Consider the following 22080-nt stretch of genomic DNA (forward strand, 5'->3'; position numbering starts at 1 on the left):
AATCTGCGATTTTCATAGCTAAATTTGTAACTTAAGTTTTTATTTATTTATTTATTTATTGTTATTTTCCACAAAGTAATTAAGAGATTAGGTTATATTTGTAATTTTCTCTAACTCAAAAGGTTAATGATTAATCAATGATTTGGAAATTTTCCATTTAACAGTTTTATTATAACACTGAAACCAAAGAGTTTATGTATAATTTGTCATTAGTCACGTAGCCGTATATTAACATTATAATAGTTAGGAACTTTATTTACAACTTTTCTTAAAACTACAAAAACCCGTGTGTAATATCAAGTGATTAAATTTTGATGGTGTGTAGCAAATTAAAACATACAGTGATGAAACTAAAAAAAATAAGTCTATCTCTCAATCCTGGATACATCACATCGGTTAATATACCAATACTACTTAGAAATTTTATAAAATGTAATTCTTAGTATTTTATCCACATCAACTTAAATGTATACCAATAATAGCAATAAACCTTATATACCAATATAAATAATATACTTTACTGCATATGAGTTTGACCTAGTGATGAGATTTAAAATCGGAAAACTGAAACCAGAACCTTTAGCACCGTAATATGTAAAACCAATCGGGTCCCATAACCGGGTTTTATAGGTTTAAGAAAAGTTGTTTTATAGGTTGGGACCGGATTCATGGCCGGAACCGAAAGTTAAAAGAGTTGTTTTTAGTTACGTTTTTGTAAGGAGTTATGACTAATTTGCCCTTGCAATCATAAAAGATTTCGAGGTACACAATAGTAGCTAAACAAAACATTTCAGTTTTATTAAATAGGATCACAGTCTAGCAACATATGGTTCAAAATTGTTTGTTTGTTGATTTACCATCCCTATATATAGTAAACAGGATCACAACGTTAAACACGATCCTATTTGAAAGAAGATGTTTCAACTGTTTATGTAAATATACTTATAATTAATTTAATAAACTAAACTTGATATTTAAATATGCATGTGGCAATGTGACATAGAAATAAGAGAATTTAATCAAAATGATAAAATGAATTAGCCATATGCTTGTAGTAATGGAAAGCAAAATGGGGCCTTAATAAAATATATATATATATATATATATATATATATATATATATATATATATATATATATATATATATATATATATATATATATATATATATATATATATATATATATATATATATATATAAACGATTTAAGCCCCAGCGTGTTGAATTTAATTTTGGTTGCAATTAGGATTTCTAATTTATTCCCTAACTAGGCGAATGATCGTGCGTTGCGCATAAGCATTTATATAACTGAAATCCTTACAAATATATGTTTTTTTTTAATATAACAATAATGTTGTTAAATTTGATATAATAAATCATATACTAAGTTTATATAATATATTAATTATTTTGAATTATATGATAATATGTACATCTATTAAAACTATATAATTTCAATCTTTTGATTAACCACTACATGCGGGTTACTCATGAATAAAATTAAATATAATATATGGTTTAATGTTATTTATAGTTTTGTTATTGTTAATTAATTTTTTAAAATTTATTTGCTTAGGGTTTTAATTTCTATCATTGCAATTATTTAAAACATCAAATAATTTTTTTTATTTTAAAGGTAACAATATAATCATTTATATAAAGTTATTTTGAACTATTGTTGTTGTAACTTATTTTAAGTTACTTATTTAAAAACTATTAACGATTATAAAAAATATCTTTAGAAAATATTTTAGTTAAACTGATAATACAATTTAATTTTTGTATTTAGCACTACAGTTAATCACATTTAACTATTCACAAAATATTATTTGAGTATTTTAAATAGAACTGAAATTTATATTAATGTAGACACTATAATGTTATATATTCAAATTAACAACTTAAGTATTTTGTCCAAACTGTTCAAAAGTTGTAGTTTTAAACTAATAATGACTTACATACAACAACATATTAAATCTAATAAATTAAGTATAATATGTTAGAAGTTAAAGACATAACTTTATAAGTAAAAGTAAAAAGATTATTTTAATATTAAATTTTAGTTTATTTATGATTACACTTTATGTTTGATACTTATTTAACATTATCAACCAACTTATAATCATTATTAGAAAGACACTACAATTTATCATTTTTAACTATTTACAAAATATTCTTTCGTTTTAAGTTGAACTAAAATTTATATTTAAGTTGACCTATAAGGTTATATTTAAATTAACAATTTAAGTATTTTATACAAATTGTTCAAAAGTTATAGCTTTAAAATGATAATGGTTTACATACAACAACATATTAGACCTAATAAATTAAGTATAATATGTTAAAAGTTAAAAACATAATTTTATAAGTAGAAGAAAATATATTCTTTTAATATTGAAATTTAGTTTATATATAATTACACTTTAGGTTTTATATTTATTTAACCATATTAACCAACTTATAATCATTATTAGAAAGAAATTGGAAAGTTATGGGAGTTTCAAATGAATGTGGTGAAAGGAAAAAAGAATGGAAGTTTTAAATGAATGTGGTAAAAGGAAAAATGCTTCCTTTATAAGTATATAATGATAATTCATAGAATTTAATATGTTAGAAATTATTTACAACCAACAAAAAGTATATTAATAATTTAATTTTTATATGAAATCCTCTCTAATAAATGAATGTTTTTTTTTTTTTTTTTTTTGCACTTGTCATATTCTTATTCAAATTGACAAATGTTATTTTGTAATTATTTTGAATTAATAAATCTTTTTTAACATGTCATTTTATTAGTTTTTTATTTTATTAAATTCCACATGTAATAATTGCAATAAATGTAGTAATAAATGAATATCAATTTTATTAATAAACTTATATTTTAATTTCAAAATTCTAAAAATTAAAGTTCATTAATTTATTTTATTGATTTAAAATATTTGTTTAAAATTAAAAGATAAAAAATATTTCTATTATAATAATTTATTATTTTTCTTATTTTCTTACAAATTCAAAGTTCTCAAATATTTTGACATTTATATTTAACATTTTTTAAAATTAACTCATTTAATACACTAGTCTCACAAGTATTAGGTTATAATGAGATGACATTTGCCAATAAATTGACTCATTTATTAGAATAGGTAGTTGTAGATAAACAGACAAAGCATCATCTCTAATAAATAAATGTTTTTTTTGTCAATTATCACACTCTCATTCAATTTGATAAATGTCATTTTGTGGTTATTTTGAATTAATTTTTTTCACATGTCATTTTATGAGTTTTTCTATTTTATTAAATTCCACATAATATTTTAATTTAATAATTATAGTAAATGAAGTAATAAATGGATATTAATTTCACTAATAAATTTACATTTTAATTTCAAAATTCCTAAAATTAAAACTCATTAGTTTCTTTTCTTTATTTAGATTATTTGTTTAAATTTAAAAGATCAAAAATATTTTCATTATAATAAATCATTATTTTTTTATTTTCTTATAAATTTAAAGTTATCAAATATTTTGAACTTTATATTTAACTTTTTTTTAAATGAATTCATGTAATACATGGGTTTCACAATTAGTATATTAATAATTTATGTTTTACATGAAATAGGTTACAATGAGATGACATGTGGCAATAAATTGATTCATTTATTAAAATAGGTAGCTGTAGTTAAAATCTCTCTCTCTCTCTCTCTCTCTCTCTCTCTAACACTCACTCACTTTCTCTCTCTCTCTCTCTCTTTCTCTCTCTCTCTCTATATATATATATATATATATATATATATATAGATCCGGTAATAAATGTTTTTTGGTAGGAAGGTAAGAAGTTTTTTTTCTACATATTTTTTGGACGAAAAAAAAAATGAATCACTAGATGATTCATTTGTAAGATGATTCACAAGAAAAAATTATCAAAAAAACATCTATATGATTCATTTTTAAATAAATTAAGAAAAAATCAACTTTTATGACAATTTTAGTGAATAACAACAAAATCATTATATAAATGAATCATCTAGATGTTTTTTTGAGAATTTTTTCTTGTGAATCATCTTTCAAATGAATCATCTAATGATTCATTTTGTTTGTTCTCGAAAAAAATATATAGAAAAAAAACTTCTTGCCTTCCTACCAAAAATTTCCTTCTTATTTGATCTTGACTATATATATATATATATATATATATATATATATATATATATATATATATATATATATATATATATATATATATATATATATATATATATATCCTCCCTAACAAATCAAAATCTTTTTGTTATATATCCACTACTCCTTTATTTGAACACGTCATTTTCTAGAATATTTGAATTTTCTATTTTTCACCTGTCATTTTATTGTATTTTTTATTTTATTAAATTAAAATTCCACATTTAATATGTAAGGTATTTATTAGAAAAGATTTATATATATATATATATATATATATATATATATATATATATAAGGTATTTATTAGAAAAGATTTATATATTTAATGTATTCAATGTATTAAAGCCTCATTAACTTTAATAATTTTAAAATTTTCTCATTTTTCTTATAAATTAAAACTTCTCAAATTGTTAAAATTTCAGATATTTTTTTTAATAACCTCATGTAATACATGTATCTCACATCTAATGTGTGTGTATGTGTGTGTGTGTGTGTGTATATATATATATATACAGAGAGAGAGAGAGAGAAAGAGAGTCTGGTTTATATGTTTTTGATAGTTATTGTGTGCTTTTAGGAATCAATGAGAATTATGGAAATAATAAATAATTAATTAAATTGATAAGGGTAGATTAGTAACTTAGCTGTAATTATTTATGGTAGATGCATACTATCGAGGGAGGAGAACCACGACAGTTGGATCTCATGAAGATGTCGTTCTTCTCCCTCGACAGTATGCATCTCCATTTTTCAATTAACGCCGACAACAACCCTTTATCAGTCGTCGACCACTTTCTTCTTCTTCACCTGTTGGTTCTCATGATGATGTCATTCTTCTCCTTCGATTTTCCTACTCATCGACCATTAAGCACGAAGGGAAAAGAAGTTAGTTAGCTTGCTTGGTGGCTGCTATTCCACCTTCAATGTTTGAAGGTCTGATTCTACCTGCTAAAATTGTTCCCCTGTGCAATTTCTAGGGTTTAGATCTCATCCACCATCGTCATCTTTGTTGATCACAATCGTTGACAAAGAAATTTTCCACCCTCATATTAGCGGCCATCACCAGAGCATAACTTAGCCGATATGAATTTGTTCATTCTTCAATCCAGGTGTGGTTTTACTTTCCTTTATTTCCAGTTTTGGTTTATTTCGCAATTCATTTGTATGATTACAAATTTCCAATCTGAGAATCCAATAATGAAATTGGACCTGTCTTATTCTGTTTTAGGGATTGAATCCTAAGAAAATATTGAAATATTGCACTCAAATTTTCTATCTACTAGTTTTGATTTCGGAAGTGAATCAGAATCAAGAATCAATTTTTTCTATTATCAATGCTTTTGAATGTTGCTTGTACTGTTGCGTTTTCTGAATGTTGATAATAAAACGTGCCTTTCAAGTGTGATATAATGTCAAAAATAAAGTTTTTGTGTAAAAGATGCAAGTTTGATATGTTAGACTTATTGGGAAGATTCTATCAAAATATATTAAGGTAACATGTTTATACTTGTGTTGAAATATTCTGTTAAAAGTAAAGTAGCTAATATTCTGTTAGAATTCTTAAGGAATTGAAGTTTAAGCAACAAATAGAAATGAAATATTCGTTTAGAATTGATGTTAATATGTGTAGTTATGTTATTTTGGTGTTTTTATTTTATAAAAAAAGATGTTATAAATTCTATTAGAATATAAGTTAAAACTTGTCTGTATTCTGTCAGAATTTATTTGTATAAATACATTCTGTCAAAATATCTTTAAGAATGTTTTGTTAATAACAAATATATTTGTTTAACCGGTAATGCATTGTAGCTGAATTACGAGTAATGCATTCTAGAAGAATTACGAGTAATACAAGTTATTAGAATAGCGATAGTATATTTTAGCAGAATAACTAGTAATGCATGTTATTAGAATAAATTACAACTGTTTAATGTCTACTACATAATTTATAGTTTTATATTCTTTTAAAATGCTCTGAATTTTTTAATATCTGAAATTTGATTTTATATATATATATATATATATATATATATATATATATATATATATATATATATATATATATATATATAGATTTAGGTTTTGAATAGACAGTCATTGATGTGGAAAATGACAAAAAAACACATGGAGAACTAGAGTGTATTCTTGCAAAATGTATTATGCTAGAATGTATAAAGTGTTCCATAACAATAATATTTTTTCGGAATGAATTAGTGTTTTTGTTAGATTTTGATTTTTTTTTTTTCTTTTTTAACCATTTTTGTTTTAATCTTTAAGAATAAATATAATCCTCAAACCATTATTAGTCATAATTTTTTTAGAATGAATGTAATAATCGTTTATACTCTTATTATTTACAGATGAATGTAAATAGTGATTCTTAAAGAATAAATTTGTATTTTTTAGAAATGTTATTCTTGATAATATGTTGTATAATTCTTTAAGCATTTTTAATATAAAAAGTATCTTGAATGAAACCATATTCTGTAAGAATAAAACCGCAAATATATTTACTAGTTTATTGTTGACTTTTTGTCATTCTGACAGAATAAAATCGGTTATTATTAAAAATAACATTAAAATTTAATTAGAATTAATTTAAAAAATTCAGATTTTTTAAAAATAAGGGAATTACTGATCCCTTAAAATTCAAAAACTTCCTTTTTTAAAATATGTTAATTGACCAAAATACCCTTTTACTGAAATTTGTATGATTATATAATACATATTATCATATTATAATATAATAGGCTATCACATCATGATTATTGATTCTATTCATCCGGTGGTTCAGATCTATGTATTTTCGTATACAATAGTTACTAAAAACAAAATAACCTAAGCATATATATATATATATATATATATATATATATATATATATATATATATATATATATATATATATATATATACTATGAAAAATTAAAGATCCTGCTAATTATTTTTTCTAACTATCCTCCTACATATTAATTCTATTAAATATGACAAATATCACATTCTTAAATATGCACAAAAATAATATGAGGATATTTAATTTCTCATATATTCTATATATAAGACGATGTATGATGTTGTAACCATTCATTTAAAAACACTTCAGGTGTTTTCCTATACGTTTCCTTTTAGCTTTTGTTTTTTTCCCTTGTTTTACACATTTGGCTTTTAACAATATTATACAATCCAAATAGATTAAATTCCTGTTAGTAAATTGAAATTATCACACCTAAAGATAATATAATATAATATATCAAAAACCAAATTTTATCACATCTAAAGATATATAATATATCAAAAACCACATTTATAAAACCTTCATATTGCACCCAATTACACGTATATGGAATGAGAATGATGTTCTCATTGCATTAAATTCTTATTTTGATATTACACCTTGAATTGACCAAGAAACACAATTGAATGGGTGATCGGAGCTTGTTGCATTCACATGAGGTCATTGCCTATGGTGTGAACGAATTGAAACTAAAGTGTACGTACAAACTTGTAAATAATTGAATGGAGATAACGTAATGGCTTGGTTCATAAAATTGACCCTTCATATTGGACTACTTGTTTTTTAACCTATCTCATTAATTATTACATTTTGAATTATTAGTATTCGACATCTTGGGTCTTGTCTCAAGTTTTCTCCTTACATCGACAAGGTGGATGTTCTTGATTAAGATGGACTCTATCACAATGATCAAATATGTGTTGTAAAGAACTTAGCAACCTAATTCAACTCCAACCCAAATATCTATTAAAAAACTATTTTTATTATTATTTTCCACATACACAACACAACATAACTGAGTATAATTTTTTTCTTAACGTTAGCAATCCAATCTAATTCATTTTTTTATTTTTCAAAATATATATATATATATATATATATATATATATATATATATATATATATATATATATATATATATATATATATCAAAAAAAAATATCAACATTAGTCTCATTTTGTAGATAATTTTTTTTATGTATTTTAATATATTTTACTTATTTTTAAAATTAATACCACGTCTATTTTTTAAGATAAATGAAATATAAAAAGAAAAAAAAATGAGAGAAACATGGTGAAATAGGTTGTGGGAATAATTGCTCACAACATTTCTTTTATTTTTAATTTACTTTTTCAATTTTTTTGGAATGAACCATGATGAGCTAGACACTAATGGTGATAGTCTTAGTTCAAATTTTGAAAAATAATCAACTAGACTTTGGTTTATACCATCATTTTATATTAGTTTATTTAGTCAAAATATGAGATTAATAAACTGCAATAATACGTATGGAATCCCCACTGCTTAACACTATAAATAACTTTAAAAGATTCATAGATACACAATATCTATAAGAGATTATTATAAAATAAATTTTTTTTTAAAAAAAATCTGTCATTTTATCACCATGAGTTGCTCAGAAACTAAGGGTTATGATTGGAGCTTGCCATTATAGCTAAAGTTGCAAAACCAAAAGTGTAAAAACAGGGGGGAAATGATCAAAAACACCATACGTTATAACTCAACCCCAATTAAGTAGCAATCTATACATGTTTTTGCTAATCTTTATCCCACATAATGTATAGTGTTTGAATCAAACAAACTTGTGTTTAAATAAAAGGGGTCAATGTCAATGCCTCAATGGTGCATCACTAGTAACTATTGAAACTATTTTACCCCCACATATCGAGTTGCTTTAGGAAACGAATCATCTTTTTCGTAGTAGTTTTTTTAATGGTATATGTAAATAAAATGTATAGATTACAACCCCTATTAAAATTAATAAACTATTATTTAAAAATAATAATAATAAATAAATATAACTTAAAGTCATTAAAACCCAAATGAATTATTATTTAAAAAAATTCAAATATTTTAATAAAATATTATTGTAATCTAGAAAAGGTTATGATGTGTTTCAGTAAAAATTACATCAGTTAAAATGGACTATTATTATATATCATATATGTAAATAAAATGTATAATTTTAACTACTCTATAAACCATTTTAATCATAACTAACGAAATTCTATTTACAAAATAAAAAATCAACATAATCTCAGAGGAGGTCGAAGATTGGTCTTCTGAAGTTTCACTGCTTTAATTGATGATATCCTCTTCCTACGAAACATTTGATGTTACATAAGAAAACATCGGTAATATAAATCTCAACTTTATTAAAAAAACTAGGTGTGAGACCCGTGTATTACACGAGTTTATTAAAAACAAAAGTTTAATTTAAAATTAGAACAATTATATATTTTTTTTAAGTAATAGTTTTACATAAATATAAAAGATATAACAAATAAAGTAACTAATTTAATATATAATATAGGAGATTTGAAAGATTATAAAACATTTATTATGAAATTAAATAGAATGGCGTACCTTACATATATAATCTTACTAACATGTGGATTTTAAATTTATGAAAATAAAAAATATAAAAAAATGACAAGTGGAAAAAAAAAACGAATTCAAAAACTCTTAGAAATTACATGTGTCAAATTCAATAATAATATGATATTTGGCAAAATTATTTTCATTTATTAGGAAGAATACTCTTTCAAAATCACAAGAAATTATATAAACTACGTCAAACACAAAAGTAATTTATCATTTTTTTTTTATCAAAATAGACAATGTATTTTCCTTTTGACCCACAATAGCACCATGTGTCACATATACACATGTGATATGTGTGATTCCAATAACTTTATAACAACCCAGTTTACCAAATTAAGCAATATGTAACCTAGAAAACTGATAGTACCCATGTGGCAAAGGTTCTTGCCACATCATCGTCCACATCATGTGCCACATATACAGATTTGTAGACAAAGAATTTTCTATGTTTAATTATTTTGGCAATATGTAACGCACACAATAATTATTCAATTCAGGCGATCAAACAAAAAAAAATAGAAAACTTGGTATCCATTTGATTTTTGGCCGGTAAAAATAGAGGTAGTTGGGCAAAGATGACAACTAACTCAAGTAAAAAAGTAAATAATAAAAAAGAAAATAGTAAACGACACACGAAAATCAAGTTAATATAAAAATACAACACGTCAGTCGGTACTTGCACATAGTACAATATCTACAGCAAAAGGTACAAGTGTGGAAAGTCCTGAACATAGAATTATTTACCAGTACTCTTAATTAAAATGATACTAAAAAGCACCTAGTGAGAACCCTGGCTTATTAAAGTTCATCTAAATAGCATTAAGATTTAAATAACTTGCAATATTCAAGTCACGAACACATCTGTTAACATTCAGTTCAGGCATTGTTTTCTTATTTTTTTCTTCAAATTCAAGATCTAGTGGAGAATCTCTTGTAGAATTGAACATATTTTGTTAGTTTTAAACTTTTTATGTGAGGCTTGGATCAGTTTGCTGTGGAGCAAAAAAATCCAAGAAAACGTTGATTTCAAGATGAAGTTGTGTGTTCATAAACTGCTAAAAGCTTCATTTCTCGAAATTTCAAAAGTTGTAATAGGGAAAGTCGTTTTTAAAACGCATGGATAAAAAAACTAAAGAAAAAGAAACAATCTTGACAACATTCTAAAGTACAAAAAGATCAACGTTTCAAAGTAAAAGTTTGCTTGATCATATACTCATCATTACCATGCTTATTCCAAAACTCTCTCTACTCCATTCCATTCCATCTCACAAAATATACATTTTCTTGGATTTTTGCATTAATCTTGTAAGAATATTGTTTATCAATTCATGAAGCTGTGCGGCATTTTACAAGTTACATAGGCAACGGACGTGTAGGAGTCATATCAACATATCTACTAAACCACTACATTTGTTTTACTTTTCTTAATTTGAATAGACGCTTCATGCATGCTATATGGAAAACTCAAAAAATGACATCTTTGTTGGTTTTGTTGTTATGTCACATAATACCAAGCAGACACTACTATTGAGGAGTCGGATAACTTTTGAGAAGAACTTTGCACACTGCCTAATTTTTTAACATTGCTTTTTTAGGCGAGAGACTTGTAGGAGTCATATCAATCTACCATATGACATTTGCATACCAGAAGCAATGTCCAAAAATGTATAAAGCTCATAAAGCTCTTCTCAAGTTGTCTGAATCTCCAAAAACAAGAGTTGACATAGAGATCCTTGAATATCTCCAGACCAAACGATTTCCAGATTTCCTAGAAAGATCCACACACCGGTCCAAGATAATAACTGGTGAACTATATCGCACTGCCAAAATCAGAAGATAACAAATCGTCAGTTTTGAGACTAATTCAGAATTATGTTTATCCATGCACGTTTTTTTTTTTTTTTTTTTGGTTTTAGAATAAGTCACAGTTTGTTTTAAAGCTTTTTTTTTCCATTTTTACCCTTCCTGTGATTCACTAAATCTGTCCCCTGTTTATTACTTTGTCAAAAGACCATTTTATCCCTGCAAAAGACATCAATCTCGTGAAGAGATGATAGGAAACAATGGAAATGGTGAAAAGGATGGAATGGTCACTCTGCATTATCCAATGCTGTCAAGGTCAAATTATGCTGCTTGGGCAATCAAAATGACGGTATTTATGCAGGCTCAAGGTGTTTGGGATGCTGTTGAACCCAGAACAACAAATACAATGGTAGAAGTAAAGAAGGATAAATTGGCTTTGGCAGCCATTTATCAAGGAATACCTGAGGACTTGTTGTTGTCATTGGCTGAGAAGAAAACAGCCGAGGAAGCTTGGGATGCCTTGAAGACCATGTTTATGGGAGCAGACAGGGTGAAGACTACAAGGATTCAAACTTTGAAGTCTGAGTTTGAATCACTAAACATGAAGGAAACTGAAGGAGTAGATGAGTTTGTTGTGAAAGTGACAAACATTGTGAGTACTGTGCGTACCGTGGGAGATACTATAGATGAATCCTATGTGGTGAAGAAGCTACTTAGGGCAGTACCATCCAAGTTCCTTCAGATAGCATCAACCCTTGAACAGTTTGCTGACCTGGATGAAATGACAGTAAAAGAAGTGATTGGCAGGCTTAAAGCTCATGAAGAGAGAATGAAGGGGTATGGTGATATAGAGGAGAGAAGACTACTCTTGAGCCACCAAGAGTGGACTGAAAGAAACAAGAAGAAAGGAGAAGGCAGTTCAAAGTCAGTCCCAAAAGGCAACCGTGGTGGGTCATCACGAGGAAGAGGAAGAGGTCGGAGCAGGGGTGGTCCAAGTGACCGTCGAGGCGGTCGAGGCAGGGGTGGTTCTAACCAACAAAAAGAGAGAAGCCAAAGTCAAGATAAAAGTGAAATACAATGTTACAATCGTCAAGAGTTCGGGCACTATGTAGCTGAGTGCAAGAACCCAAGGAAAGAAAGAAATCATGAAAGCAATTTGATCCAGGAAGATGATGAACCAGCCCTGTTATTGTCATCCTTTGAGGCTAAAGAAGAGACAGAGGAAGTTTTTTTGAATGAAGAAAAGGTCAACCCGAAGCTGAAATCGAAAGGTGATGTTGTGACCAACTCAAACATGTGGTATCTGGACACAGGGGCCAGCAACCATATGACTGGAGAGAGAAGCAAATTCCAAGAACTAGACACCACGATCCAGGGGTCTGTAAAGTTTGGTAACAACTCAGAAGTCAGAATTGAAGGTAAGGGTATGATTACTTTCCAATGCAAAAATGGTGAGCAAAGAAGATTAAGAGAGGTATAGTATATACCGGAGTTGTGTAGTAATATTATAAGCCTTGGCCAACTTTCCACGAGGTGAGTTTTCTCACTATACTGTACCCGGAAGGGTTTTTATTGTGTGACCGGAAGGTCGGATATGTTATGAGTTATATGCATTGTATATGATAAGTTAATCGTTTATATGTGCTATGTATCATATGCTTGATATGGACCGGAAGGCATTATGTTATGGGCCGAAAGGCATTATGTTATGGGCCGGAAGGCGTTGTGATGTGGACCGTAAGGTTGACGCAGGTAGGACCGGAAGGTTTACCGAGTCAGGACGGAAGTCCCGTGAGACACATGGACCGGAAGGTCAGGGCCTGGAAAGGCGTATGTGCGTAAGTAGTATTTTGGGGAACTCACTAAGCATTTATGCTTACAGTTGTTGTGTTATGTGTTTCAGGTACTAGCGAGGACCGTGGGAAGGCGCCGGCGTGATTGTACACACTGACGGAGGAACTGTTTTTATGATCATGGGATGTATTTTGTTATGATAACATTGTTACACATTTGAATTTCGGAATATTAAAGGATGGTTTTGATGTTTGCAAAAATGAAAAAAATTGTTTTAAAATTTACGTTGTTACGGGTGGTAGCTTTATACCTCAATCTTGCAGTCACAACACTAGGAGGACAGGATCTACAAGCTCTTTCTTGATCCAAGCTCTCAACTCTTCAAGAAATACTCCAACCCACTCTCTTTTAGCTTTACATACTAAAAAATGGAGGCTAACTCGCTATTAGGGTTTCTCTAGATGTGAAAGTGACAAGGGAGGCAGAGGAGGAGAGTTAAGGACCTTTAAATAGGGTACAAACCTTAAATTTTAGGGTTTTCACTTTCCAGTACCAACTTGTCGAGTCACTCCTTCGACTCGGCGAGTTGGTCCCTTAAACACGTGGCCACAACTCGCTCCTACTCGTCGACTCGGGACACCCACTCGTCGAGTAGGCTTCCTTTTGCACATAATTCTCAAAAATATCTCTTCTGGAAATTAGGATGTTACACATCCTTTTAGACATTCTAAGATGTCTTGAGTCATAAAAATGATAGTTTGGCCATTTCCTTTCTTCCATGCAAGAGTTGGGGGGGGGGGGGGGGGGGGGGGGGTTATGAAGTAAAAGTTATGGGGTTTGGATTTTAGCTCCTTGTAGCCATGCAAAGGCTTAAAGTCAGAGACTTTATTGATTAAGGCGTTCTTTAGGGGCCAATCTGTTATTGGAATGGATGTCTTAAGGATTAAGACTTTTTGCATGGAGATCTTGAGAACAACTTACGTACGCTAAGCATATGCCTGACTACCCCCCCGTGTAGCCAGATCCGAGCCCGTTTTCTGGTGTTGCGCTCTACACCTAGTATAGAGTTGAGTACGCCGAGAGTACTGACTTTTGTTGACTTTTATGGAATTTGACCATTTGAGCATAAAGTGGATGGTGAGAGTTTTATGAGGGGTAAAATGGTCTTTACTCTAAGTATAAACTAGACTGTCTTGGTCCTAATAGTATGTGAGAGAAATGTCCTAATTGTTAATTAAGGTTAATCAGTGTAAGTAATTAGGTGGAATCTAGTTCCAGCAATTTGGGTGTGAGTTTTATCAGTCATTAGTGTCAGGTGCGTCTTCTCACTTATTCTTACCTGTATAGTAGAATAGATGTATATGTATATGTATATGATGACCAACTGGGTCTAAGTGTTATTACTATGTTTGTGTTGTTTATATGTGTTGGGACTATGGGTAGGCTCCAAATAGAACATCATAAAAATATGGTTTGAGTGTAAAAAAAATGTATTTATACGGTTTAAATGTATTAAAAAAAATATCTATACGGTTTCAAATAGAAAATTGTCAACATTGAACAAAATTGGAAAAAATGATGTTCGATTTGGAACAAAAAAACATTGTCTCAAAGTTGAAAGAAAAAATTAAACTTAGTGTCAAAATCGAAAAAAATGAAAACTTAGTGTTTTTTGTGAGAAAAAAAATTCAATTTTGACACGTCAGCATATCATGTCAGCATGCCACGTCATCAAAACTGATACATCATCATGCCACGTCAGCATGCAACCTGGTTAACCGGTGAAGTGGTCAAAATTGTAACAAATTGGAAAACACAATGTTAAAATTGACACAAAAAGAAACATGGTGTCAAAATCGAATTTCTGTATAAAAAAAATGTTTTTTGTGTCATTTACCCTAAAAAATACAATATGGTAATCATCAACATTCCTTATTGAATTGGATTTTAATTCCTGATGGAATTTCGTTTCCCTAGTTTAATGAAAAGTAAAAATCACTTAGGATTCCAATTCATTTTAAAAACTTGAATCAAATTTGGAAAAGTAAACTTTTAACATGGAAATGCTTTAAAAACTTGAATCAAATTTGGAAAAGTAAACTTTTAACATGGAAATGCGTCGGAACTCGATTCCAAATCTTCTTAATTTCAAACCAAAAGGCTTTATATTTCTTTTCTCAAACACTTGTACTTCAAATAAAGCTACACATTCCACCTAATATACCTAAGAACTAATCAAGTCACTAAAGTCCAAAGTTATAGTCATGACGTCAAATTTCACTTCATAAGATTTTCATCAATCCTACAAGGAGCTAATTAAGCATTAGTAGAAACCGATTACTTTTTTTTATCACCTCTTGTTCAACTCCATATAATCTATGAGTACGCATGTATAGTAGATTAAGATACTACTTACATATCTCAAAAATAAATCAACAGTGACAATATTTACATCAAACCCTACATGAAACACACAATAATCAAAAACCACAATATTTACATCAACTCAAACTAAATCCAACAAGAAACAATAAAGACAACCATAGTTATCCACGCAAAAAAAAAAAAAAAAAAAAATGTCACGACTTCACACAACTTCAATCATATCAGATTTAAAGCAGTGCTAAACTGCTGTTGAAGCCAATCAGTATCAACATTTCTTCTAACCCTCCCCTTGCTTCTCTTAATCTCAATAAGCTTATCATGCACACACCAAGGAAAACTCAAAAAATGATCACGTGTTTTCATATCCTCATTATACTTCCCCCAATAATCCGGATGATATGTCACATGATACCATGCAGATGCTTTCGCATACACATCATCATCTCCAACATCCACATCACCTCTACCTTTCCTAAACCAATTCCTCGCTTCCTTTCTCAAAGACTTCACAGCCAAACCAACCGCTTCAGCATCATTCCTCCTATCAAACGACTTGGACATTTTCATAATACTCCCACTTAACAATTCAGCCTCGGTTTTAAGCCCATAATAATCCATCAAATTACCCAATTTGTAATCATACTCCGTTTTAAAATCAAAAGCTTCATCAACATAGTACTCAAACCCGCTGACTTCCAAGTCAACATCGTACGTTTGTCTCGCCACGTCACGCGTGAACGGGTTGACCTGGCTGTTTTGTGGGGCGATATCTTTGACCTCACGAAAGAGTTTCCCAATCACGTTATATGATTCGTACGTTGTTTTATCGGATTTTTCCATGAAATCAGGGTACTCTTTGACACGAAGATTTGCGGGGATTTCCGCGGGGACACCGGTTTTCGGAAAATCTACAGCTATTGAGAAAAGCTTTGCGAGCTCTATGCATGGTGGGGCCATTGCCTTTTCGAGTTCTCTGTCTGCAAACACTGTGTGGGCGTTTGCTATGATTCCTAGACTATCGTTCACTATGTAGTTTGTGAAATACTCCTCGACTTCCTGAAATTGATAAATAAAAACAAGATTTTAAGTAATTAATGTAAACACTTTGTTTCTATTTGTAGAATAAGAAAGAGTAGGGAGTGGTAAAGTTTATGCACCTCAATGGTAACATCATGATCGAGTTGCATACTTGGAGCTGGAGTATAATCCATCGGTTCAATTTGCTTAGGTGGAATTAGATCCCGATCCCAACACACAAAGTAAATATCTCCATCCAAATCACTCCCCGAGCATTCGTTTGGATGAGGCCTATCAAACATCAAAAGCTATACTTTTATTACATAAATTCAAAAAATAAAATATAAGTTTGACTTTAATACATTTTACCTATGTCCTTTTTGAGGAAAAACAACACAGTCAACCATATGATGTAAGCTTGGAACATTAACAGCTTTCAAAACCCGAACATCACCGGGATGCAAACACGGGTTTTTAGCAACTACGACTTTTCCAACAACAATTTTACTCTTGTAACCACCAACACCACTACTACTACTACTACTACCATTATCATTCAATGGCCTTCTTCCTGCTCCAGAAAAGTGAACAAAAACTTCACCATATTCAAGTGTTCGGGTCTCATCCAAACACCCCATCATTGCCCTTCCTTTGGAAACAAAAATACGCGTTTTTGTACGCAATTCCAACAGCTTTGTCGCGCGAAAAACTTGCAGCATCATTGAGAGAAACGGTTCAGCATTAGGCTTGTAGCCACACGAAAGCATTTCCTTCATAATGTTTGTGTTTTCACCAGGTGACATCAGCTCCAAAGCTTCTTGCGCCTTCGTTGGCTCCCTCAAAACAGCATCTAGCAAATCCACAACTTCTTTTTGCTTTTTCTCAAAAACATGGTCTTTGACACCGAGAGTAGAAAGAAGTGTGATGAGCTGGCGATTCATGTAGCACGGTTGATACTTACTTATTGCAAGAACATCTAATTTCGTATTGTCGGATTCAAATTTACACATACTGTTCCTCAAGGAGAGTTTTGTTGTTGAAGTGGGGTCCACAGCCACAACACCTTTATACCCACCGTATCGAATTTGAAAAGCAGATGGAATAAAATCATAACCGCATTTTTTCGAAACTCTTATAGCAAACTCGGCGGATATTTTCCCAATTCCATCAGAAAAAATATACCTCACACCATTTCTTATCACTTCCACGTCAGCAATTTTTGCAACTTCATGATGTGCTACACTTAAACTTTCCTTTGAAGAACCGAAAGACTGACCGAGTCTTGCAGCATATTTCGCGACATTTTTAATACTACTGAAATCACCCATCCATTCGCGTATATCAGCAGCGTTAATTCTCCCAGTTGAAGCAAACATCCACGCAGAATTGTCACGCAACTGACTCGAAGAAAAAGCGAGAAATTCAAACTTTTTGTTTCCGATAACAATTCCGTTTTTTAGAACCGATAAAATCCTCGTGTAAATTGCGGTTCTGTTTACCCCAGTTAAGTTATTCGCGCGTGGAGACAAATCTGTTGAATAAAGTTTCTCCAATTCTTCATCAAGAAACGATACGCGAATAAAATTATCGATGTAGTCTGCATAATGGCGTAGAACTCGATTCGACACGTTGACTTCGGGCCCACAAAAGTAGACTTTTGAGGGTGTGATTTGAACCCTTCTGACGTACACAAGACCGGAATCTAACGAGATAGCAGGTGATCGCAGCCTGTTGTTGTTTTTGTATTCTTCTGTTATCCACCTCACCGGATCATAACAAGATTCTTTGAGATAAAAGAGCTTTTCAAGAACATATTCGATGGACCCGATGTCTCTTCTTTGTGGATCTAAGAGCTCGTAGAAAGTGGCATCGAGCAGTGGGCCCGGGATGCAACCGTGTTGAACCAATGTGCAGATTTTGAAAACTATGTTGTAAGGGAGATAACGAGTGGGACCCACGATTGGGACGAGGTCTAAGTTTCGGGAAAAACTATGACCTGTCGTTAATTGGAAATGGCGATGATTATCTTCATAATATGGGAAGTAGCGAGCAAGATTTGGGAGGTCAACACCAAGTGGAAGCTCCAAACATAAATGGGAAGATTGTCCGATTGATGAAGATGGAGTAAAATCAGTTGCCCTAACCCATTGATCATCGGGAACTTCACTATAAAAGCTATGAATGTTGTCTTCAACTTTCTGGTAAATTCGAGGAGCACCATAGAGCTGTAAAGAGACAAATTCATTTAGTCAGGAAGAGATAATAGCAATGTACTTTACTCTCATTACCAATATGGGCAATATACTTTAGTTTTTATCCATAATAGCAATGTACTTACTTTCATGTCAAATTTAGAAAACATACTTAGGATAAAAACATAAAAGATTTGTAAACTTCAGGGTTGTTTTTTGCAAATTTATAAGCTTAAAGGCAGAAATGAAAACAACATGGCAAACTTAAGACATTAAGTTATTAACACACCTAAAATCATCACAGACAAATTGAAGGACTTTTATGTCAAAAGCCCATAAAACAAAATGGTATTACAATATAATCGGTAAAGGCTAAAGATATACAAGTAAGTTGCTATTATTGGTAACAAAGTGTAAATAGGTTGCTATTATGGGTAAAAAAAGTAAACTTCCTATAATGGTAAAAAAAATGTAAAGTAGTACGTTGTTGTAATTAACTCAATCAAACTAACCTGAATAACAACAAATTTTGCATTATTTCCACGTGAACGTCTAAGTTGAACTTGCCAAATATTCTCATAAGAGAGTTGAAGCTTGTAACTTGTAGTAGGATATGAAACAACAAAGTACAACCTCCTTAATCCAAACCCAAATTTCACTGATACTTTTTTCATTTCACTTAACACATGCAAAGTATCCTTTGACACCTGGCAACCAAAGTGAACAATCACCCCTTCCATCTCAAATGCAAATTGTTTGGGCCTCTGTTCGATGTCATGATCATTTATAAAAGCCTTTAAATAAGTTCTACCAAACCACAATCTTTTATTGTTTGCAAGGTCTATAATGTACTCAACTCTTTCCCTTGTTTTGAATTGTACTTTTGCATATGATCTTGACCCTCGGTTTGACTTTTTGACCTCTAAAGCATAAATAGTCCCGGGACCCGTGTAATTCTCTAGAGATGTTTTGATTACTTCTGCAGATTCTAAATTTGGGTATCCATACACCTGAACTGTCTTACTCATGGTGTTTTAGCTGTAATGTTGTTTTATAACATGTAATCAGTACCCATAAATACATTGAAATCGTAATAAAAGAAGTAATGATAAGCAATTTAAGCATAAAAAAGGTAGAAACTACATTATTGGAATAACTTGTTTGTAGAAACCAGTTACCTCCCTCTTTTACCTTTTTCCCAATTTCGTGCAAAGAATCCAAGTAAATGTTTCTGAGAAAAGTACAAATGAAACACATTTGACCTAATCTAAGAATCTAGGTTGGCTTCATAAATGAAGATCACACGTTTTAATCATAAAACATATGATTTATATCTTCACGTAAAAACAAATTTACAGGACTCTGATGATAGATCACGCATTTTACTAACTGAAATTCGTTCATTTCATCAAACAAAAAGCAAAATTGTCTATAAACTGATAATTTTTTTACCAGGTTCGATCATTTTAATGTAGTAGCAATTAGGTTAGAAACAGAAAGGAAATCAATAATGCTATCATAAACCTTAAGTAACAGAAACTATTTAGCAGATAGTATGCAATGGAAGAGCGATTTACCGAGTAGTGAAGATGACGAAGCGAAACGACGACGTCGATGATCTGCGTAAGGGTTGGGGTTTGTTCATGGACGTCTTTATGTATAATTGGATTGGATATAGTAGGGGACTTTGATCGTCAATGGCAAGTCAATTTGCTAGTCTTTTTCTAGAAGATTCCTTTTGGTTTATCGTTTTGTGGCTAAATCGTACTATAGGAGCATTATTTGACGTTTAAAAAGTTAAAATGAATATAGTTGGTGTATCATGGGTCACAAGAAGGACTATGTTGTTTCATGAATTTTTAATATCATTCGTCCTTTTCACTTTACTTTATTAATAGATATATATTTCCATTAAAAATATATGTCATTTGAAAAAAGAAAAGATGGTATAATTACTTTATCTTTTAAGTATACCCTTTTGACTGTTTTTTATTATTTTATTTCGATTTATCCTTATTCTAATTATACATACTTATAAAACTGATATTTTTTTTAAATCTCATTCATTTGAAGCGTTCATAAAAATTTATCAACACCTCATGCATTTGAAACCTCCACACATTTTCACCTTCAAAGTAATTAATCATGCATAATCTTATTCCAAGAAAATCACACACTCTATAAGTTCAACACCCCATGCATTTCAAACCCTCACATCCTTTCACATTCATTATATATGTAGTTATATTATTACATTTTTCTTACAAAAAGTCATCATTTGGTTGAAGATATTATGATTCAAAAGCTTTCATATAGTTGAAGCATTTACGATCCAAATATGATGATTTGAATAAATGGGTTATGTTGCATCGATAGTAATTGTAATATGATTTTTTTTTTCACCAAAACAAATGAAACTTTTCTATTCTTTCTTTATATTCAATTTCTCATTTCACCTTTTTATATTATTTGTATATATTACTCAATGTTGAATGTGACTCTCCAAACATCAATGTTTTGTTTGGAATATCTTAATATCTTTCTCATTCTTCTTTTTCAAGAAAATCATTTTGATTGTAAGTTAGTGAAGAATTATCATCAAGTTTCTATGGTTGAATTGTGTTCAATAAAGAAAGAAGATTCAGAAAACAGATATAGTTTTTTTTTAGCAAAATAGACGAATGTTAGTTTTTTTTCTTTTTATTTAAACGTATATTTATGTAACATTTTTATTTATATATTCAACCACTCAATGTTCTTAATTATTGGATTGTATTTTTTCTATTTTGATTATGTTTATTTTCTATTTTTTTTTTTTTGTTGGATTATCCTACACAAGATATTTACAAGATAATATTTAAAAGATAACATAATTTTTAACATTTGATATGTAATTACGATGACTTATCATGATATGTTCTTCATATGAAAGTAATCTATCCATATTACTTCGCCAAGAATTACATATGACATTTACGAAAAATATATATTATATGTGATTTGTTTAACATATATATGCACCTATGTATATTATAAATTTATAATTAAATATCTTTATGTTTAATAATTAAAGGGATTAAAATGATGCATCAAAACCAATTATTTAGACGAATAATAATAATAATAATAATAATAATAATAATAATAATAAATACACATTTCCAAGTATTGTATTCATTTGAAACTCACACTACAACTCAAGAGTTTTCTAATTTATGTATATTTATTAGTTACTTTATGTATATTTATTAGTTACAAGTCAAGAGTTTTTAACTTATGATTATTA

General features: G+C 29.7%; 1 protein-coding gene across 1 annotated transcript; it reads right to left on the reverse strand.

Annotated features, from left to right (window-relative positions):
* Positions 1-15677: 15677 nt before the first annotated feature.
* RDR1 (RNA-dependent RNA polymerase 1) lies at positions 15678-20511 on the reverse strand. Its single transcript, XM_078967284.1, has 5 exons — positions 20372-20511; positions 19307-19832; positions 16972-18827; positions 16743-16893; positions 15678-16641 (listed from the first exon to the last, which is right to left on the reverse strand). The coding sequence occupies exons 2-5, from the start codon at positions 19820-19822 to the stop codon at positions 15802-15804; spliced, it is 3363 nt and encodes a 1120-aa protein (XP_078823410.1). The 5' UTR covers positions 19823-19832; positions 20372-20511; the 3' UTR covers positions 15678-15801.
* Between the last annotated feature and the right edge of the window lie 1569 nt (positions 20512-22080).

This window comes from Lactuca saligna, chromosome 8 (assembly GCF_052625555.1).
Source record: "Lactuca saligna cultivar CGN05327 chromosome 8, ASM5262555v1, whole genome shotgun sequence".
NCBI classification, from domain to species: domain Eukaryota; kingdom Viridiplantae; phylum Streptophyta; class Magnoliopsida; order Asterales; family Asteraceae; genus Lactuca; species Lactuca saligna.

What these genes read in the sequence shown, in the direction of transcription:
- RDR1 (XM_078967284.1), bottom strand. Translation starts at nt 19,822, where the DNA reads ATGAGTAAGACAGTTCAGGTGTATGGATACCCAAATTTAGAATCTGCA. An exon ending in TTTCCTCAAAAAGGACATAG is followed by an intron (nt 16,894 to 16,971) that starts GTAAAATGTATT and finishes GATGTTTGATAG; the next exon opens with GCCTCATCCAAACGAATGCT. An exon ending in ATCATGATGTTACCATTGAG is followed by an intron (nt 16,642 to 16,742) that starts GTGCATAAACTT and finishes TATCAATTTCAG; the next exon opens with GAAGTCGAGGAGTATTTCAC.